The 21,539-nt window shown below is 40.5% G+C and overlaps 3 protein-coding genes across 13 annotated transcripts in view; 2 read left to right on the forward strand and 1 right to left on the reverse strand.

Annotated features, from left to right (window-relative positions):
• The window catches only part of LOC123974805 (cyclin-dependent kinase 17-like), a 41,682-nt gene extending 36,257 nt beyond the window's left edge, over nt 1–5,425 (forward strand). For 10 of the 11 annotated variants that reach the window (XM_046055724.1, XM_046055725.1, XM_046055727.1 and 7 more), the window contains one exon: nt 2,513–5,425. In XM_046055724.1, coding sequence (XP_045911680.1) covers nt 2,513–2,550 — 38 coding nt within the window. In that variant the 3' untranslated portion in view covers nt 2,551–5,425. Of the gene's footprint in view, nt 1–791; nt 2,472–2,512 lie in introns of those variants that run through there. The other variant, XM_046055731.1, reaches the window with a different exon arrangement.
• A 1,113-nt stretch (nt 5,426–6,538) lies between these two features.
• parapinopsina (parapinopsin a) lies at nt 6,539–8,767 on the reverse strand. The gene is made up of 5 exons (XM_046057159.1): nt 8,437–8,767; nt 7,543–7,633; nt 7,203–7,440; nt 6,804–7,046; nt 6,539–6,679 (listed from the first exon to the last, which is right to left on the reverse strand). Exons 1-5 carry the CDS (start codon nt 8,765–8,767, stop codon nt 6,539–6,541), a joined length of 1,044 nt encoding a protein of 347 aa, XP_045913115.1.
• Nucleotides 8,768–14,143: 5,376 nt separating this feature from the next.
• On the forward strand, nt 14,144–21,009 carry ddx20 (DEAD (Asp-Glu-Ala-Asp) box polypeptide 20). Its single transcript, XM_046057504.1, has 11 exons — nt 14,144–14,374; nt 15,999–16,093; nt 16,530–16,698; nt 16,837–16,951; nt 17,142–17,284; nt 17,883–18,021; nt 18,169–18,227; nt 18,409–18,491; nt 18,616–18,721; nt 19,486–19,587; nt 19,707–21,009. Exons 1-11 carry the CDS (start codon nt 14,179–14,181, stop codon nt 20,867–20,869), a joined length of 2,370 nt encoding a protein of 789 aa, XP_045913460.1. The 5' UTR covers nt 14,144–14,178; the 3' UTR covers nt 20,870–21,009.
• Nucleotides 21,010–21,539: the final 530 nt, after the last annotated feature.

Below are 21,539 nucleotides of genomic sequence, written 5' to 3' on the forward strand. Positions count from 1 at the left end.
GCGCCATCATTTAGTCAATTTTTGTCCAATCTTTGGTTCATGAGCAAATACCTGCAAAACAACTGGCCTACACATCCTCAACCATACTTTGTGTGTTTAGTGCTAATTAGTGAATGTTAGCATGCACACAGCTACACTACTATGGTGAACATTATATCTGCTAAAAATCAGTATGTTAGCATTGCTATTGTGAGTATGTTGCCATGCTAGCATTTAGCTCATAATGGGTAATAGTATTACAAACCAAACAGTAAGTGCAAGTCTGTCATGAGGAAATAAGTCTATCCTGCCAACAATCCATGATAGTTGGACATATACAGTATCATGAACATTGCGCTAGGCAACAAAAGGTTCCACAAATGGTTAAAACTGACTTAAAGGCAGGGTAGGCATTCTCTTTACTTCCTGGAACCAGTCAGTGAATTAAATGACACTCGGACACGTCACAGGACTTTTAATACTTTTGCGCACTTTGCCCGTGCACTCATTTGCCTGAACCACTGTGCATTAACTGTGCATACCTGATGTGCCTTAGATATCTGCTTCAATTTACTTCAGTGTTCCTGTCTCTGTCACAGTCTCAGTCTATGCGTGTCTCTTTTTGCTTCCGCTGCCTCTCTGTCATGTTCTGATAAACTGTCCCTTCTCTTTCTTGGTACCCATGCTCACTTCTTTTGCAATGTTGCATCTTTTCCCTAATCCTTTCTGTCTCCCTTGTGTGCCCTGCTCCAACTCCTCCGTAAAACCTCAATATTTCCCAACCTTCCCGCCTCTCCCCCGACCCTAAAAAGCGATGGCCCATAAGCTAGGCTCCGCGCCCTCGCAGTACTTCCAGAGAGAAGCAGCCAATCCCAGGGTTCAGAGTCATAATCTCTCCTCCACTTCCACTGGCTGAGTGGCCCTACCGTTCTGGTAAATACGGTCTCTTTCATTCTGTCTGTTTTCTGTTCAGTCCTCCTTCTCTTTTTTACTGTTCGACTGTCACCTGGCCTCTTTTCTTCTGTCTCTTTGTTACAATCCCACTTTATGTGTGGCTGTATGGCTCTCCTTGTTGCTGAACTGGGCTAAATGCTGGTACATTTCACTTCCCTCTGTGCATTCCCTGAACACAGAACAACACATTATTTTTTACCTGTTTAAACTCACCCTTTCAGTCTTTCTATTGTTTTTTTTCTTTTCTTTGTCTCTATTTTGTCTTCTTCCTCTCAGTGTTCTTGCTCCTGCTAGCCATCCCTCACATTTCAAGCCCTGCACCCACATGCGTCATCTCAGCTTTCACTTACCTAGTCCTCTTTTTCTCAGAGTGAGCCAGTCCCAGTGTTTATTTCAGGGATGCAAGGGGAAACAATATATTCATAAAGGAAAAGAATGTGACCAGAGAACTGGGATCAAGTCATTTGATTCTTTTCATTTTGCAGTCCTGTTTAGGTTTCTGCAGCGAGAGATGTAGCCTTTTTGTTGAGTCTGTAAGTGAGGGTTTGGTGTAATGTGTGTTTGGTTGGTTGTGTTTTAAATCACCTATCAGCATGGATATGGGTTTTACTGCGGTGTGTTACAGTTTCTGGTAAGTATGATTTTGCTTCAGAAACATGTTCTGTATGATCCAATTGTGCAAAAGTCTAGGCACTGATAACACCACTGCTACACTATATGGCCAAGAGTATCTGTCTTTTTTTGTGTACATTTAGTGTTAGTTGTGTGCTCCCCTTTCTGCACTGCAGAAAGGGGAGCACATGTGCACATGAGCACATGTGCACATGAGCACATGTCGAATTAAGTCAAAAGAAATTTGATAAAAAGAGTTTATTTTTAAGTTTGTGAGTAGGAGTAAAAGTGAACTTTTATCTTTCACCAAAAATCCAATTCCAATTTTCAGCAGTTTGATAAATATGGGCCATAACCTCAACCCCATCAAACGCTTTTTTGGATGAACTGGAACTCCCACTGTGGGCCAGATCTTATTACCCAGCAGCAGTGCCTGTTCTCATGTGGCTAAATAGTAGCAAATCCCTGCAACCTGTTTCCAAAATCTTGTAGAAAGCCTTCCAAGAATGGTGAAGGCTGTTATAGCCGCTTATTATTGTACATGCTTTTGGAACGAGATGTTCAATAATCATGTATGTGTGTAATGTTTGTGTCTAGAGCTGATCTACAGAAGTGAGGATTTTCAGCTTTTCCTTAACCTTTAATTTTTTATAATACAATTTATGAGGTTTTGGACTGTTGGTCAGACATAGACCGAATGATTCATATTTTAAACTAGTAGTCTGTACATTACCTGATAATGAAAATAATAGTTAGTTGCAGCTTTCTATTTGTCCAGGGCTTTTGGCCGTATAACGTATCTTTTGTTTTGCTGGCATGGAGTGACATTTGTGGTGTCACAGGTGTGTGGTGGTGTGTGTTTGTGTGTCTAAATAAAATCCAAACCTTTTGAGCACATCTCTCTCTCTCTCTCTCTCTCTCTCTCTCTCTCTCTCTCTCTCTCTCTCTCTCTCTCTCTCTCTCTCAGCCCAGGGGAAGAGCAGGAGGCAGAGTGTGTTGTTTTAGTGCTGGCGGGGGCGCTGAGGTGAGGAGGACAGTGACACGTGGAGCTGTCCTGTCAGACATACATTCACTGACCCTGCCACACACACACTGAAGGAGCAACACACACCCTGCCACATAAATACACGCACACACCCACACACACACACACTGAAGAAGAAAACGCACATGCTGCACACACACAGACACATGGAAACAAAGCCACACAGAACTAAGGCTGAAGAATTCATACTTAACTAAAAAAAACACTCAACTCAACCCTAAAGACAAAAGAAAATTCAAACGAGAGAAGTACATGATGCTGGAAGAAAACTGGGAGAGTTTAAAAAAAAAACAAAAAAAAAGAGACTCTCCTTGCTGCTACTACGGCTGCTGTCCAGAAGAGGGCAGCGTTAGGACATGGGCTGGTTTTTGAACCGGACAGCTCGGTGAGCTGAGGAAGAAGGAGTGGAGAGTGGATACGATTCAAAGGCAAAGCAAGAGAGGACACCTGTCACTTTCTCTTTGACTTGGTCGGACTATTGTTGTACATAAAGAGACTGAGCTGTAGAACTCTGCTTTTTCATAACACGCCTCTGCCTGAATCCAAATTCTGAATATTGCACCTCAACCCTATAACCCTCGCCTAACCTTGTGGCCCTTTACTACATGATCTGTCTCTCTCTCTTTCTCTCTCTTCCTCTACTTTTCTGGCTTTCTGTATCTCTCTTAAATACACACACATACAAATACTGATGGCTCACTTGAAAGTTAGAGTGTGTAGATCAGTGGCGTTTACAGAGATAAACTTTAGCACCTTATTGTCCAGTAGAGGTCAGGGTGGCTGTCATTTACGTTACCTCATCAGTCAATCAAGCAGAGTAGGATGTGAAGTACATGCTAGATATTAGAATGAAGAAGAATAAAAGTAACAAAACCAAAAAAACGAGAAACAGCAACTCACTAACCGTAGGACAGATGTACTGTATTTACCTTCACCGGTGGAATTGGACACTTCACAACACTACAATTTAAAAGTAAAAAAAAAAAACCCACTCAAACCAGTTGTACACAATAATTGCATTTGTCACATGCTGTAAAGAACACAACACTGCAAAATGCTCCTGTCTGAGTACACAAGAAGGATGACCTGTAAGGACAGAGAGGTAAAGGAAGTGTACAAATCCTCACCTGCTTATTCTAAGACACCCCCTTCCTCTTTTGCCTTGACTCAGAAGTTGTCTTTATTTGTTGTTTTCGCGCACAGGTGTCGATGTTGAAATGTTCTCTTTGCACCAGATTTTTTTACCTCCTTTAGACCACGACCCCAAAACCTCTCCTGCCCGACTCCACATGCATTTTATTTTTACTCTCCCCTCCCCAATCTGTATATATGATCATTCTTTGTACTTGTCAGTAGCAATGATAATTCCAGGATGCTGTTCTCAGTCTTTACTGTGTTCCCACCGGAGCAGTGTGGGCGACTGGCTGGGGACGTGTTGCACATTCCTTGAGCTCAGGACTTATTGCTAGTGTCGTTTTGTGGATGCTGTAAGGTACAGCTGGTCTCGTATGTCTCCCCAGTAAAGCAGAGTACGTCGAACGTGGCCTGAAACTCTTTGCAAAGCTGGTGCAAACTGTGTGAGAAGAAGAAGAATCATTTCTCAGCATCAGCCTGTCGGCCGTATGTGTCATTCATTCTCTGTTAAATTGACCATGATATTGCTGTTTAAGTGACCACCTTACCCATGTCTTTAGTTGTTATCTCTTTAAACATGTTTGTGTATTAAACACCACTGTTTTCAGTTGGTATGTGAAATAGCTGCTGCTGGAAAAGGAAATACCCCCACTTGGTTTGAATCTTGCATGGGACATGACCTTATTACATGATTTTTACACCACATTAACCTGTAATGGATCCTCTGGTGACTGTACCATAAACAATATGAAGACAATACAGTATTTAGCAACAATGTGACGTGCTGCCAGCTTTGGGACCAGATAGTTTGTATGACAAATCTGACTCAACTTCAAGCTGTATAGTACGGTTATAACTGTTCCGTAGCCTGTATAACAGGGCACTAACGTTTAGCAGGACTTGAAGCTCTCAGACGCGCCGCTGTTTCCTGCTGTTAGTGCAACAGGCTACCAGAAACAACAGGACCAAAGTCAGCCCTCCGAGCACCAGGTGTTCAAGCACACAACTGTTTCACACACCAATCAGTTGACACATCAACATGTACTGTATCTGTATGAGAGGGGCCTGTGGGCGTGAGATTGGAGTTTCCTGTTCCTCAGGCACTGACCTCGGGTCATCCTTTTCTGAAATGGATTCAGAAAGGGATGAAGTGATCCCACGTCTGTGCCTGTCAAAAAGTACTACTTATTTACCCAGAGTGTGACAGTATGTAGCATGTACATAGACGATCCCTCGATCTGTATATACAAACGTGTACAGGTTTGATACAGCTATTCACACTCTGGCTTTTTTTTTTCCTCTTCCTGTTTCTTTCCTTTAATGAAAGTCATAGCAATATTTCTGTAATCAATAAAAAGCCAAGGTCATATGATGATGATTATGATTGCATTTGTGTTTATTTAGAGAGGGAGAAATGACTGTGAATGATGAAACTGTGAGACTAAACAGAAGACAGGTTTGTTTTGTTTTTTTCTTGCTGTGTAACATGCTGGATCCAAAAGGCTGGAGTGAGTTGTCATGTTGCAAAGGAGTTTAACACACTGATTATTTTAATTTCTTATCAATGAAAGCCATAAAGGTCATAAATGGGTGGCAACGGTCTGCTTGTGTGCAAGGGGGTGTGGACCATGTTTGAGCACAGACCTTTAAAAGCAAAGGGGATGTGTACACCTAATACAAAAAATAAATATTATGTAATTACTTTTTTTTTTCTTGTCATAAATCCTTTGAAATATATCGCTGTCTAGTGTGATAGTTGACAACATCAACTAAATTTACATGCCCATTGTTCACCATTACAGGGCTTTGGCGGTTTGCTGCATGTTTAAATTTCTTCATCTCAGCTTTGGGATGAACACAGAACAAATATTTACTTGTGCTGAGTGAACATTTCAGGATCTGTCAAATTTGATTACCACATATGTGTGTTTGTGCATGTCTTTCTTATCATTTATACTGTACCAAGTGATCCAGCCACTGTCTAAAAGACCTAAAGAAAGGAAGATCACTGTCCTGACGCTATATTCAAGTCAAGTTTATTTATATAGCGCCGAGTTATCTCGTCGCACCATAGAGAGGTTTTAAATGATATCCATAAACAGAATAAACATGTCATCATTCAATAATGTGTATCATTAATTGTAGCAAACCCTGTGTAGGAAATTACAGTTTAAATGGCATCAATATACTGGCGACCTGTCCAGGGTGTACCTTGCCTTGCGCCCGATGTCCGCTGGGATTGGCTCCAGCTCCCCCGCGACCCTGTATGCAGGATAAGCGGTTGATGATGGATGGATGGATGGATGGCATCAATATTTATATAAAATAAAATTATATTGATTATTACTATAATAGAATTTCACTTGAGATAAATGCACCTCTTAAAGGAGAAGATGTATTTGAGCCAATTAATCATTTTGTCTCGAAATATACTAAACTATCAATTTAGAACTTTAGAAGAAAAGGTTAATAATTCAGTTAATAAAATGAATAACTATAACCAAAACTTTCATCAGTTCTATTTTCTATACGTGATCAACCATATCCATGACAGAGAACAAGACAAAGGGGGTTGTCTTTAATGTCAGAATGCATTAAAAAAGTTGGAGAGAGAAATGGGACTACACAGAATTTGTATAGCCTCAATCACTCCTGGCATCTGTGTAAGTTAGTTATCTTATGTGTGTCTACATATGTTGTATTATGTTTTCTTAAAGTTGTGAAATTAATATTTCCTTGCAGTCCAGTGCAGAGGGTAGTTCAGATGTTCTGGAGCTGCCACAAGAGTGAGACTATGGGGATCCATGTACACTTTTATTGTTTAAAAGATTCTTCAGGTGAGACTTTTTGGCTCTTGCTGAGAGAAACAACCGAGGTCTTGCCCTCAGATATTTGTGGTTCTGAGGCCCACGGGTTCCGTCCGCACAAGACAACAGGAATAGCGTAGCTTCGAAACTGGAAAACACACATCCAGCACACACGGTCAATACAGTGAAATGATAGTGTATGGTTATGCCTTTACTTTGTCTTTGCGCTGCTTTTTTTTGTGGGTATATAAATGTACATGATGGGAGATTACCTGTCTGTTCATGAAAATATATATGATGGGGTTGAAGGCAGTGCTGCTTTTAGCCAAGTAAACAGGTATGGTGCCGATGATGGGGTCAATATATAGACTGGAGTCCATGATGACAGCAAGGGACATGGCCGCATATGGCAGCCAGGTCACTAAGAAGGCCAGCACCATCACCACTACCATACGAGCCACCTGCGCCTGAACACGATTTGTGCTGCCATCCTCGGATACCTGCAGCTTGGTCACCTAGGACAACAAAATACAAGCAAAGGAACTTGATTGTGATGCCAGTACAAGCAGCTGAAGTGCACTTTGTCATCTTTTCACCATTGAGTGTATATTACTTGTAATACTGTACTGTAATACTTCGCTGCCCAAGTGCCCAACATTCCCATTGCTCACCTGGTGGAGGGTCCACAAGAGTCGTGAGTAAGACATTATGATGATAGAGAAGGGTACAGCAAAGCAAAAGGAAAAGTATATGATGATGTAGGACATGTTCCCGATATCCCGGCTGTGCCAGTTGGGGGCACAGGAGGTCTTGACGCCCTCCAGCTCATAACTTCCCCAACCAAACAGAGGCGGAGTGTTCCACAAAAACGACCACAGCCAGGACAGCACCACTCCAGCAACTGCGTGTCTGAGGACAGCAGAGGTGATTGTGTCACATGCAGGTGGCGCATTCAAGTTGTTGTACTCAGTGATGCTGCCAGGTGAAAAGCGTCGATGGTCACAACTGTACCTGGTCTGGAACAGGACAGCCCCCATGGGATAGCACACCACTATATAGCGTTCAACAGAAATTATTCCAATTGTGCACAGACCTGCTATACCTATCAGTAGAAGGAAAATATAAAGAGAACATTATTTTTTGTGGAAAATGCTTCTGAGCTACTGCAAATTCAGTGGTGGAATGTAAATAAGCACATTTACTTCTTTTGAGTAGGCCTATTTCCAGTTTATGCGGGAAATGTAGTCCTGTTTACTCTACTGCATTTGTCTGACAGCTCTAATCACTCATTACGTTTCTCATTAAGATTTTACGTGCAACACATATGATTAGCTTATAAGATACAACACACTGTTAAACCAGTAGTTCCTGACTTTTCTTTTAACTTATGACGCCTTAAAAAAAAGCAATTGTTGGGGCCCCTCATCACGTTTCAGAGGTCTCCACCAAAGAGACATTTCCCCACTTCCCAGATGGTCTCATTTAAATTTCCAAAAACATAAAAATATATATATATATATTTTGGATAAAAGTCAAAACAAAACTAATACAAATTTGGTGGAACAGGACACTGATTTTACCCCCTGGACTTAACTACAAAAGTGTATAGTTAAAGCAAGCTCCACCTTGATGTGCATTGATGCATCAACACTAACAATGTAATAATGTGATATATAATACACCATTTCCCCTGCAAAAGAGAGAGTGCTTTTGCTATGTAGACATAGTATTATCATAGTAGATATTACTTCTGTTCCTTACTAATTGAGTATTTTTACACTGATGCATTGCGACTTAAAGAATCTGACTACTTCTTCCAACACTGCAAGTTAAATCATACCAAGTAACATTTTAATATGCAAACTCAAAAAAATGCATGCATATACTGGCTCTGAACTGACTTACCAAAAAATGCCACAGCAAAGGCCTCTAACACACAGCCCACACGTCCCAGGCTGAAGTATCCCATGGCACTGGTTACTGTGGTGGGCAGACCTCCAAACACAGCGCAGCCCAGGTCACATACAGCCAGGTTCACCAGGGCATAGCTGAGTGGCTGTCTTAGCTGTCTGTGTTTCACTGTCACCACGATCACCAGGACATTGAGGATGATCCCCATTACAGAGAACACACCCATGATAGCGGCCAGTATTGTGTAACCAGTCTGAGAAAGGAGCTCTGTGTCGAAGGAGCTGTGAGACGATGAGGAGTTATCTTGTTGGACAAGGTGCTCCATTTTTTTCTCAGTGTAGATTAGGCGAGTGCTCTAACTGCTTCCTGGTGTAAAAATAAAGTGTCAGCTATCCATCCACAACCTTAGCTGACAACAAAATCCAAAATATCCACAGGTAAAAACTCTCAAAATATAAAACAATGCTCCCTGTTTGCTGCTCTGGTGCAGCTGGAGAGAAGAGAAGGCAATGGGACCCTCTTAATAAGCACAATAAGAGGGGAGGCTCTAGATCATGACATTTAATTCTTGAAAACCAAATCCACAGATCCGGATTTTGAAGACAATAATTCTGTCTAATATCCTGTAAGACTGCACTTTCCATGATTGCTGAGTTTACAGCTGCTCCTGAGTAATGAGGCAGGGATTTAATAACACAATATGGTTTTTAGGATCACAGTTAAATGTACAGTATGTCTGCTGGTTAAAGGCATAGAAGGAGTATTATAGCTTGATAATATCACACTTTTTTGTATCCTCGTATGTTTGGCACTGCTTTTGGTTTAGCTAACGTATGTCAGGAAAACAAACAAAACAGGAATTACTACAGGTAAGCAACTATTTTTCTTTCAGTCTACCAATAAATCCCCTGTGAGGACAAAGACTTACTGTATGCGTGCAGACAAATCATGAAACTAATATGTACATGTGGTGCATATGTTATCAATAATGTATGTACATGTAATGTTATGAAGGTACTTTATTGATTCCTTTTATTGTCCCTCTCAAAGAGGTCAGATGAAGATCAGTGGAGATGTTCAAGACAGATTGTGTTGCTCAAGGACACTATAGGCCAGAAACTAGAACATTAGTTCAGGCTCAGCATCTCTAATCATGACCATCCTACTGTCTGTCAAATATAAGAAACATTCAGTCCCAAGTGCAACAATGGCAACATGCAATAGTCCAATCTATAATCATAGGAGTACATTGGCTACAAAAGCTCGTTTATATATTTTGATTGTCAAACAAATTATCAGAATATGTACAGCAACTTTTGTGCCATTAACAATTCAGGGAAAGATTCATGCAATGCCCTTTATCTTTTCTTTGCATTGCATATGTTTAGAAAAACAATAGTCTTACTACTTTGCCTCAACAAATTATCTTAGATTACAGTTTTCAGCTTGCTGGAAATGTCAATAGGCATTTTTGGGTTCTACTTTATATAAGTCTTTAGTAAGAACTTTTGGGTTGTAAGAAATTCCTCCATCTGGACACTTGTCTTTTCAGCTCTTTATTTCACCAGGAACATCTTCTATTTCATCTCTTCTGGAAAAAAATCTGTGCATCAAAATGTTTATTAACAGTTTAATATAATGTATTACTGCAGTCTCAATGGCTTATTAGAAAATGTATTTATGAATGTATCACCAAGATTTTTATGCATTTTTTACCAAATAGCAAGGATAAACATCACCCAGGAGGATTTTTCACAACCTGACAACCCAAAAGTTGTTCTGATTAATTGTTAATCAAGTTTATCAAGAAAAACATGCACCTACAGACCACAGCTTGTCCTCCATCCTCTCTTTAACTATTATGGTTTACATTTTGACCGCTCTTTTCTAAGCGACGTAATTATGCGACGGCAGATTTTACTGATGTGGCTTTCCGTGATAAAGCTACAATATTCCGAAGATGGACTACAAAAAGCGCATCTTTGACACTGCGCCCCATGTTGTTGTAATGCGGGCCATCTAAAGGTGGACAACACGGTGGAATATATTACTTAATAACCAAGATATAGCAAAAAGGCAGATCACTAAATAATGGACAGGGTTGTCACATTGAGAATGCTTGCTCATGCTCACCCTCCTGCCCACCCATAGGCGTTTTTGTCAACATGAATCCCAATTGTATGTAAATACAGTGTTTCCTACAGAATGACAGCGTAACTGTGCCGAGAGAGAGAGCGAGAGAGAGAGAGAGAGAGAGGGAGCGACGGGGCGAGAGGAGATGCTGAGAGAATATATGCGCTGCGCGGGGCACTGTCATCAAATACGATTGAACCCATTTTAAATAGTAACAAAATCAATCGAAAATCAGCGTTGATAATGTGGCAGGCCGCTACAAATAAATCAGTGTGTGGAAAATGCCTACTGTAGAGGTTATCCAGCTTGATCTTTGCCTTTATTAAGGCGAGGGTGTCAGCATCTGTGACTGAAGTAAAATTAATTTGCTGAAGGCTGCAGTACATAACGTGAGGCTACACGCTGCAACATTATCCTCACTTTGATCACGTTACAATAATAACAGCACGCATGGGTCTCAATTATTGTTGACAGTTTAAGATATACGCATATTAGCAAGTTATGGCATAAGAGAGAAAAGGCTTAATAGCCAATGGTAACTTACATGGTGATCAACCTCTATCCGTCATGGTTGGTGATTTATTTTTTTTATTGTAGAAAACACTTAATGGCTTATTTCAACAGCCTGAAAACGGTGTTGAAACAGTATTAGATTACAAAAAAGCCAAAAGAAAACAAACCAAAAGAAAGAAGGTAATTGTGAGTCTTAGTAAAGTATCATAATGTGCGTCTGTGTTGCAAGGATATTGCTAAATGTGGTTGATGGATTTTATCGTTTGAGTTTGAGAACATGCCGCCGCAAGGAATTGTGGGACGGCATTCTCTCCTTTCCTTTTATAAAGGATGGTCCGGTGTACCCTATGCTAAAGGAGATATGAAAGAAAGCATTGAGGCACCTTTCCTTAGCTTTTAGAAAATTCAAACAGCTCTGCCACAGAAATACTTCCGGTTCACTTCACTCATCAGTTAGGAACCTTCCTAAGCTTTATTTATTTATTTTTCTTTATTGAGGTGAAGATTTACAACAGTATCTGGCATAGTCACAGATCACCAAATATCAGTGCTAACAGGAAACGGAGCACATACGCTTTAGGAAGAAGAAAATAAATTAAAAGAGAAGAAAATATGTATGTAATAGTACAAATAAAATACAAAAAAAAAAAAAAAATACAGGATAAAGAAACAGTAGTAAAACAGTTATGGGGCTTCAGATCATTTTAAGGCATCAATAAAATCAAGAAGATTTTTTTGCTGTTTTCTTCTTCATGAACAACAGGGACTTGTAGTATAATGCAAATTATTTCTTGAAGACAGTAAAAAGAGGCTGTGTTTTCAAACATTTAAAAAATTTACCCGAGATAATTAAAGTGTTTAAAAGCATTTCATAGTTTTTGTCCTTCATTATAATTCCAAATGTGATGTTATCTCCAGTGAAATTGGAGAGAGACTGGAGACAAGGTTCCAGCCAATCATACATGTCACACCAGAATGTGTTACTGTAAGGACAGAAGAAAAACAAATGATCCGTGGTCTCTATGTCCTCATCACAGAATATACAGTTAGTTGGATCAATGTTAAATCTATGTGAGAGGAGATCTCTTGAAGGATATATGTCATTAAATACTTTGAAGTGAAGCTCTTTAGCTTTTGGTGATAAAGGTAACTTTAAGAAGTCTGTGCGTAGTTTCTTCAGAGAAGAATGACTGAAAATAAGAGAGGCAGCATTTCGGCTGTGTTGCACTGGGTATAAAGTCAGAGTGAAGAGATCACAGAACATTTTGTTTTGCAACGTCTTACTACAGAACTCTTGACCAGCAATCATCAATGAAGGAAGAAGAGGGGGGTTAAACATATGAGGTAGTGCATTTTTTGCCATCAAAAGGAAGGCAGATGGGATGCTTTGGATAACCATATCATACTGTTTACGATTGCACTGAAAATTAAGTTTTGTACCAAAATCTTCAAAAGATAAAACATTTCCATAGTTGTGCAGTAAATGTGTGACAGACCAAATATTGTTTTCCATCCATTCGTTGAGATACAGGGACTTATTTCTAAAGAGAATGAATCTACAGTTCCAGACGGGTATGTTATGTGGAGTAAAATTGTGTTTGTACAGGAGTTTCCAATGTAACAGAACTTGTGAATGAAACGCAGACAGTTTTATAGAAAGTTTTGGAACATCAAAATCACAGCGCAAAAGTAAATCAATACCTCCAATTTTTTTAAACAATTCCCTGGACACACAATACCAGAAACTTCCACTGTTTGCTAGAAGGCATCATAACCATTTAATCTTTAAAGTTCCATTTATACAATCAAAGTCTATAGCTTGTAGCCCACCATCTTCATAGTCTTTCTCTACAGTCGCTTTTTTCAGATAATGGGATTTTCTTTTCCAGATGTAGTCAAAGTTTAATGTATTGATGGTTTTGACAGCTTTGCTGGGGATGGACAGAGAGTAGGCTGGGTAAATGCATCTTGAAAGGCTTTCCATTTTGGTAATATAAATGCGACCAAACAGAGAAAGATCTCTATTTAACCATCTGTCTAGTCTTGCTTTACATTCATCCAATTTGTTCCATACATTTAATGATTCACTTAACTTAATATTTTTGGTTATATGTATGCCCAAGTATTTCACTGCAGTTTTAATAGGGATACCATATGCTGTCTCAAGGTGGCAGTCATGTATAGATAACAGCTCACACTTTTTCAGGTTCAGTTGTAACCCGGATGCCTTTGAGAATGAGTCTATAGTTTCAGCCAGTTGACTTATAACTATTCGGCTATCAAAGGCATTTAACTGTTCGATATCTGAATTTTTGATGAGGATTGACAACATTTCAGCTGCTATTATGAAGAGTGAGGGTGAGATGGGGCAGCCTTGTTTTATACCTCTGTTGATATTGAAGCAGGCCTAGTGCCACCTGGGAGAGATATTGAGCTGTTGGTGTCATTATAAAAACATTTTAGTGTTTAGTGTAGTGTTTCTAAATTTTTCCCCAAAATCCTTTTTAAGACGATTTGAAAATATTTGTGTTAGTAATTTATAATCATTGTTTAATAGTGTAATCGGTCTCCAATTGTCCAAGAATTTGGGATCTTTGTTTGGTTTTGGAATTAGAACAATTACACCTTGCCTCAACGTCTGTGGAAGTGAGCGGTTGTTTAAAGCTTCTTTAAGTGTTTCAAATAAAAGTACTTTGATATGCTCCCAGAAATGTTTATAAAAGTTGGCTGTGAGGCCATCTGGGCCAGGGGAGCGGTCCGAAGTCAAACATTGCAATGCCTTTTCAAGCTCATTATACGTGATCTCTGACTCACATGTGATTTGCAAGTCCTTATTTATTTGGGGAATAAAACCTCTGATTTGGTTAAAGAAGGCCTCTGTTGCATCAGCTGAGAATCTAGAAGAATATAATTTGCTGTAGAAGGAATAAACTTCATTGTTATAGTTAGGAACCTTTTCGAACGCAGCCTATGTGATATTATTCTCAGTTCCCCTCCCGGTCACGAGAGGGCGGTAGGCACTGCAGCTGCAGCTCCAACGCGCATTAAAGCAGCTGCGTTTGATCCCCGGCGGTAAACAGTCCAGTCAACATGGCTACCTCCGTGAGGAAAGCAGCCCACGACGTAGAGACGCGAAAGCGGACCGATGATGTGCTTCTGTCGGAGGGAATCGACTTCAGCTCCCTGCTGCTGTCTCCGGCCGTGCTGGACGGACTGTCAGCCGCAGGCTTTCAGAAACCTTCCCCCATCCAGCTCAAGGCGATCCCGCTGGGCCGCTGCGGACTTGGTGGGTTCACAACTCAGCGTGTGTGCGTGTGTGTTTCTTAGAAACTCTGGGATAATGTTAGTTTATGGATGCCTGTTTTTTTAGCAACAGAAACCGGTCTGATTGACTGTTGTCATTTGTCCCGTGGAGCAAGTTAAAGATCAGGGTTACTTTTATTGCTCTGGTATTACCAATTCATCAAAAATGAATTTGTATGAACGCTAGAGGAGTGCACATTAGTGAGGTGATGGTATTAACTCACCAATTTGCACTCCTATTGCGACACCTGGATGTTCCTTCCAACTACCCTGACAGTGGTAGCCTACTAATTTAACTTTATTTTCTAACTAACGTTACAAAAATGTAGTCTTAGGCTGAAAAAGGGGATGTCTGTCACTGCAGTCTTGGAATGGTTCAGTCCAGAGCTGAGAAGATTTGCTGATTAATCTATTATCCACAGAATAATTGACAACTATTTTGATAATTGAAAATATCTAACGATAAATCAAAGGCAAAATGGAATAGATTTCCTAATTTCCAGAATGTGACAAACACTTGATGCCAAACAGTGAATCACTTCACAAGTCTGAGTTAGAACATTCAAAACTGTTATCTTATTCAACAAATATGATTAGTAAATCTTTATTCTATTTTAATAGAAACATTATATGCTAATTTGTGATTCAAATTAGTTAAAGCAAATATTTATTGATGATATATTGAACATGTATTATATTGTTATTGAGGAAAATTATATTGCAATAATTATGATTATTGTTTTATTGCCCAGCCCTAGGTTTTGGACTATTGATCACATAAAAGAAGCAATTCTCACGTTACAGTTTGTTAAAAGTCAGCGGATCACTATTTCTCCTCAGTTGAAGGACCTCACAGTTTGACATGAATACTGTGAAAAAATAAGCAAATTGTTCCCTTTCAACATTGAATGTGTATGTTTGTCATTTGCATACAGTCTTTTCTAGCATCAAGATTTTCAGACTAAAATAATACAAAAAAATTCAAAATGAATAAATTCAACATAAATAATTAAGATACACTTTACAAGTCTTGCCATGCCCATTTGTTCAAGACAGCAATTAGTGATTCACTTGCTAGATTATTGAAAGCTGGCTACTGAGATTTCTTCCTCCAATGGAGCTAATTACAATTTAGTTTCTTGTGATTACAACATTGGAAAAATGTAATGGAACATACGTTGCCAGAAGCAGCATCCCTGTTAGTTTGCATAATCCTCAGGACACGCTATATGTGTTTTTATCAGGGACTACTCTTTGGTAGAAAGTAGTTCCTGTGAAAACATTTAACACTGCATAATATCTCTAATCCTGGCAAAATGAGAGCGAGCGTTTAATCTCCAGAAAAAATCACTTGTCCTTACATAGGATATATAGTTACTTTCCACTTGCAGGTTGACTGTGTTGTAAGAAATGCTTCCATCTGCAGCTTCAAAGCTGTGTGATTGGTCAAACACTTTATCTGGAAAGGAGGAACATGATATGATGCCGTAGATAAGCCTCTCCTAGATGTGAAGTATCAATATTGCACCCAGTCAGGTTTAATTAATTGTGGAAGTCAAAGTTGTCACCTTGATTATTCAGACTAATTGTCCATCTGCTGTTTTCAGATTTGATTGTGCAGGCCAAATCTGGCACGGGGAAGACGTGCGTGTTCTGCACCATCGCCCTGGACTCCCTGCTCCTGGAGAATCCTGCAACTCAGGTGGGCAGATTTACTCCTCTGGAGGTCAAGATGATTCATTAAATATGGAGAAATGTGTCTTTCCCAAAAAATATAGTTTATTATTAGCTTCTAATGAATAACAATTTTTGAAAAAGTCTTCAGAAGGGAAAGCAAAACTTTTATTTTAAATTTTACCAGTCAATTTTTTACCACCAACAGATGGTCATGAAAAATAATCGCTTTAATTTTGATGGTCTTTTTAATCTGATGAGTTTAAGCTGCTCGTGTCAAAAGAGTAAATGAAGCAGGACAATTCTTGACAACGCAGAGGTACGTCTGGTCTTGTTGATAACCTGTAATCTTATTAGCTGCAGTGGTCTTACTGACTGGGGACTGCTCAGCACCTGTCCATGCTTAATCTGCTTTCAATCAAGTGTAAGTGATCTAACTTCCCCCACCCCTCACCCTCCTGCAGGTTCTTGTCCTGGCTCCTACACGTGAGATAGCGGTCCAGATCCACTCAGTAGTGATGGCCATAGGCTGTGCCATGGAGGGCCTCGAGTGCCATGTCTTCATCGGGGGCAGGCCTGTGAGTCAGGACAAACTCCATCTGAAGAAGTGCCATATAGCTGTGGGCTCACCTGGTAAGAGGCCAATCGAGAGCGGCATTACTATTTATTTATTTATTTAGTTATTCATTCATTCATTCATTCATTCATTTTTCATGTAACCACCATGATGCTCTTTGTGTTTTGTACCTATGCTGCTGGTTGCGTACGCAGGTCGTATCAAGCAGCTTATCGAGCTTGGGATGTTGTCCACCGCCAGCATCAGACTGTTTGTACTGGATGAGGCAGACAAGCTGCTGGAGGAGGGCAGCTTCCAGGAACAGATAAAGTAAGCTGGACGGAAGCCTCTATAATCATACCCCATATTTAATTAGTTACATGACACGTCAGCAGGCTGGCGATGTCATTCAATCAGAGTACTTAGCCCATCTTAACAAATCTGTGTAAAATGAAAAATCATAAATTGTATACTCATTTACGAAAAAACACACTCGCTGAAATTCACCTTGTGTCTTCAGCTGGATCTTTGCCTCTTTGCCTGTGAACAAACAGATGCTCGCACTCTCTGCCACCTACCCAGAATCCCTTGCTCAGCACCTTACCCGCTACATGAGAGAGCCCACTTTTGTCAGACTCAATCCTAGTGACATGGGCCTTAAAGGTGAGACCCTGGTTAGGTGTTCTATCATTGTTACCACAAAAATGCTTGGCATGTAAAAGGTTAAAGCATCATTTTTATATCAGGCAAATGACCTGTCAGCTATGTCTAGTTTACATATTTAAATCGTACAGTGTCAACTATTAATAAGACAACACTGATGGGATAATACTACGTGATATGTTTTAAGGTGTTATGTCCTGGCAGAAAATGTTATTTCTTCCCAAGTTTGAGAAGTGGTTGACAGTAAGCTAAGAGCAACATAAGGCCTGCTCTGAAAACAGTCATCTCTTTGACAGAATCAAGTTTTAAACCTTGTGTTTACTTTGAAGTTTGTATCTGTTTTTTTTCATTGTATACAAAGTGAATAGTGGAAAATGGCTTCTTCTGAGTTTCACAAAACAAGCCCTGATATTCAGATCCAGTGACCAAAAGCATTCTGAATGATTGCTGGTTATGATTTAAGTCCCTAATGCTGGAATTGATAGTCTCCCTTGTATGTTACTTGTATTTACTGCTGCTTTTATTATGTATTGCCAGTTGTAGATCTCTGCTGCCAAATGAGTAAATGTAAATGTTGTCCCTGTGTGCCACCTGCCAGGTCTGAAGCAGTATTACAAGCTGGTGCAGTCCCACCCTTTACCTCACAAGGTTTATGAGGAGAAGGTGCAGCACTTGCTGGAGCTTTTCAGTAAAATCCCATTCAACCAGGCCCTGGTGTTCTCCAACCTACACACAAGGTAATGCATTGTTTTAACGTTTAGCCATGTCTCCATAGGTGCTCTTTATGATCTTTTATTATCAACCAAGTAAAATATATCTCACTTGTGGGTTTGCGCTTTGCATGATCTTTCTGCGCTTTGCATGATCTTTAAATGCTCCCACAGGGCTCAGCACCTGGCAGACATCCTGTCCTCCAAAGGCTTGCCTGCAGTTTGTATCTCAGGTGAGAGGGCCTTTTGGAAAAGCGGGGATATTTGTGAGAGTGTAGTCATGAAATGATAAAATGCAATGTCATTTAAAAATGTAAAATATCAAACATTTGATGGTTAAATTGTATTACATTCTGGTCTCAAAATGATTGATGTGTTCTGATTTACTGTGACTTTGTGTGCTGACCCGCACAGGTGGTCTGAGTCAGGACCAGAGACTGGAGGCGATGTCAAAATTAAAGCAGTACCAATGCAGGGTGCTCATCTCCACTGACCTGGTGAGACACTCATCATTTGCGTTACTGTCTTAATGTATCTCTTACGAGTGTTACACTAGACTATGGTCAGCTTCTGTTTCTTTTAATCTTGGTTGTTTTCTTCCCACCTTTTCCTTCCTGTCAGACTTCCAGAGGTATAGATGCAGACAAAGTAAACTTGGTGATAAACCTGGACATGCCACAGGACTGGGAGACATACATGCACCGAATCGGACGGGCCGGCCGCTTCGGTTAGTCTCTGATGCCGTTTGGTTATCGCAGAAACAAGCAATTAGAATCAACAACAAGCAGTGATATTCGACATATACACATCTTGTGAGATCACCCAGCTGTAGAGGAGTTGCATCATTATTGCAGGGTCGATCCTGTCTTTGATCCACATGTTGATGGATACCACCTGTTGTTTCCAGATGCACAATTCTGCCCACTAACTTGACTCAAAACCCAAACTAGAATAGCATGAAGTACTTTGTTTTGCTGCATTCATTCAATTTTATTCAGAAATCATGTTTCAGAGATCTTTTTCATTTAAAAAATGTTCTTAACATTGTAATCATGTAAGAAAATCATATACCAACAGACACAGCCCATTGTCGATAAGTGTTGCAGCCCACACACAAATCAGTTTCTCTCCTGGTTATTTTATTTGTATAAAAACAGTTTGTTGCACCTGTCTCATTGTTCTGAATTGGACTTCGCTTGAGCAGTAAGCATTGCCTGCTTCGTTCTGACTGTATTAACACCATTTGTGAAGATTAGCTCATGTCAAGTATAAGCAGGTTTGACCCACCCAGCAAGGTCAATAGGTTCCTAATCATCTGCATTTGATTGTAATGATCTTGACTTAATTTGTGTGTTGTCAGAAACCGAAGGTAATTCAATCTTTGTGTGGGTAGGCAAGCAACTGCCATCCCTGGACGCACACCCTCTTTTATCCCCCCCCTGTTGTTTTTTTCCTGTTATGGTTCTTATCATGATTATATTTTGTTTATAGGCACTCAGGGATTGGCTGTGACCTACTGTTGCCATGGCGAGGAGGAGAACAAGATGATGGCCATCGCTCAAAAGTGCAGCCTGAGTTTGTCTGCGTTGCCATGTGAGTCCCGCCCACAAGTCTGAGGAGTTGAACGTTTTTTCTTTTTTTAAAACAAAGCTGTTAATTTAATGTTAAAATGGAAATCTAACTCTAGTCTCATGTGTCTTCTGTCCTTTTAGCCACCATCGAGCCGGGGTTGATGGACGAGCCGTGTGACTGGGAGATCTGCACCGAGGCTTCCACTCCAGGCCCTTTATACCTTCTCTCCTCTAGGACGGAGAAGAAGAGGCGTGCCAAGTCAGTCACGGATCAAGCTCTAGAGCAAAGCAGCCATAGAAAGCCAGAGAAGCTGCAGCCAGAGAAGACGCATCCAGCACCCAGAATGAAAGAGCACAATGAGGGGAATCCCAGAAAAGTGTCTCCTGCAAAGGAAACTCTTCCAGTCCTCCTGTGTCCTCCTGTGGCGGAGCCGACCCGAAAAGAGCTGCAAGACGCTCTGCCAAAGATCTCTCCTCTCAGCTCGTTCAAAAGTTGTGGGTCAAGGTTCATGACCTTTGAGGAGGCTGAGCGGGACTTTAAGAGTTTCATTACTACAGGGTTGGGGAGATCAGTGGAGATCATCAGGGAGTTCAGAGGCCGAGAGGACGGCGACCCCGATGATCAGACTGTACGTAGAGAGTCCATCACACTTTATGGTGACGGAGCTCAAAGTTCAAAACAAAATGTAAAACGCTGGAAGTCTAAATTTTCACATCCAAGGTCATTTTCTGGTTCTTCAAGCTCTGACAAGGATGATTGTGAATACCGAGCAACCACTAAGCCTCAGACTGAAGCTAGACAAATACCCACTGTGTCCAAACCAAAGGCAGAGACCACCGGGTCCCAAGCTTGCACTTCCTCTGCACCTCACATATATCCCCAGACAACCTGTGTGTCAAACAGGAGAGCTTTGTCTCAGCCCGAGAACAACGACTCGGTACCCGCCGTTAAATCAAGCAGGCGACCCTGTCAGACAGCTCCAGCACAGTGTGGCAGAAATGACTCGAGAGACTTTAAAGAAGAGATTGGGAAACCGAGCAAAGAGATTACAGAGGCGATGAACGGAGATCAAAAGCGGGAGAGGGATGAAAGGGAACAAGACGATGACTATTATGATGACGATGAAGAGGAGGGGAGTGCGGAAACTTACTGGAGAGCCAGCTACAGAGCCTGGAGTGATTACTACGCCTCCATGCCTCCTTTTCAAGAGCAAGGTTACCAAAGTTACTACAGCGTAGCCCACAACTGGATGGCAGCGTATCGCATGAATGCGGTCTACATGGAAGAACTGCTGAAATACTGACTTTGTCAATACTGTTAAAATCAGGATGTCGGATGATACTATTGTCTACTGAGTGTCTGAATGTCATCTGAACCTTGTGGTCAGACACATTGCACTTAAATGTTTGGAGTGTGTATTTTTCAATAAATTCATACCATATACTGCATGTCCCAATTACCTTTCTAAAACATTACCAGCATGCTTTGTATTTCAAAACCTTTTTTTCTGTTTTGCCTCTACACATTCACATGCTATGAAACTCTTGTATTTGTTTCTTACTTTTATATTAATGCATTGTGTGGAAATATATCTGAAGTTTCTCAGTCATAGTTATCCATGGTGGGCTAAATTCAAGGGCCACTGCTGTTGATTCTTCAGTTCTGAAGAAGCCTCTTGGATGAGAGGCGAAACATCTTCGAGCAAGTCCAGGTGCCCTTGACTTTATTTTTTTTTTCTTTTTAACCCACCTTGGATGTGTGGAATTAATATTTTCCTATATGGTACAAAGGGCACCCCCATTATTAGCCATTAATCTGACCTGATATTTACAGAGGAAGGTGAAGGAGGAGGAGGAGCAGCCAAACTGCAATTTATTTTTCTGTAAGCTTTTCAGCAAGGTCAGGCATCTCCACATGCTCCTGATTATAGGCTAATCAACCAGCTACCTACCATTCCCCCAATCAGTGCTGGG

This window comes from Micropterus dolomieu, linkage group LG08, assembly GCF_021292245.1.
Source record: "Micropterus dolomieu isolate WLL.071019.BEF.003 ecotype Adirondacks linkage group LG08, ASM2129224v1, whole genome shotgun sequence".
NCBI classification, from domain to species: Eukaryota; Metazoa; Chordata; class Actinopteri; order Centrarchiformes; family Centrarchidae; genus Micropterus; species Micropterus dolomieu.

What these genes read in the sequence shown, in the direction of transcription:
- parapinopsina (XM_046057159.1), bottom strand. Translation starts at nt 8,767, where the DNA reads ATGGAGCACCTTGTCCAACAAGATAACTCCTCATCGTCTCACAGCTCC. An exon ending in CTTTGCTGTGGCATTTTTTG is followed by an intron (nt 7,634 to 8,436) that starts GTAAGTCAGTTC and finishes TTCTACTGATAG; the next exon opens with GTATAGCAGGTCTGTGCACA. An exon ending in GCTGTCCTGTTCCAGACCAG is followed by an intron (nt 7,441 to 7,542) that starts GTACAGTTGTGA and finishes TGCTGTCCTCAG; the next exon opens with ACACGCAGTTGCTGGAGTGG.
- ddx20 (XM_046057504.1), top strand. Translation starts at nt 14,179, where the DNA reads ATGGCTACCTCCGTGAGGAAAGCAGCCCACGACGTAGAGACGCGAAAG. An exon ending in TATAGCTGTGGGCTCACCTG is followed by an intron (nt 16,699 to 16,836) that starts GTAAGAGGCCAA and finishes TTGCGTACGCAG; the next exon opens with GTCGTATCAAGCAGCTTATC. An exon ending in TTCTCCAACCTACACACAAG is followed by an intron (nt 18,022 to 18,168) that starts GTAATGCATTGT and finishes ATGCTCCCACAG; the next exon opens with GGCTCAGCACCTGGCAGACA.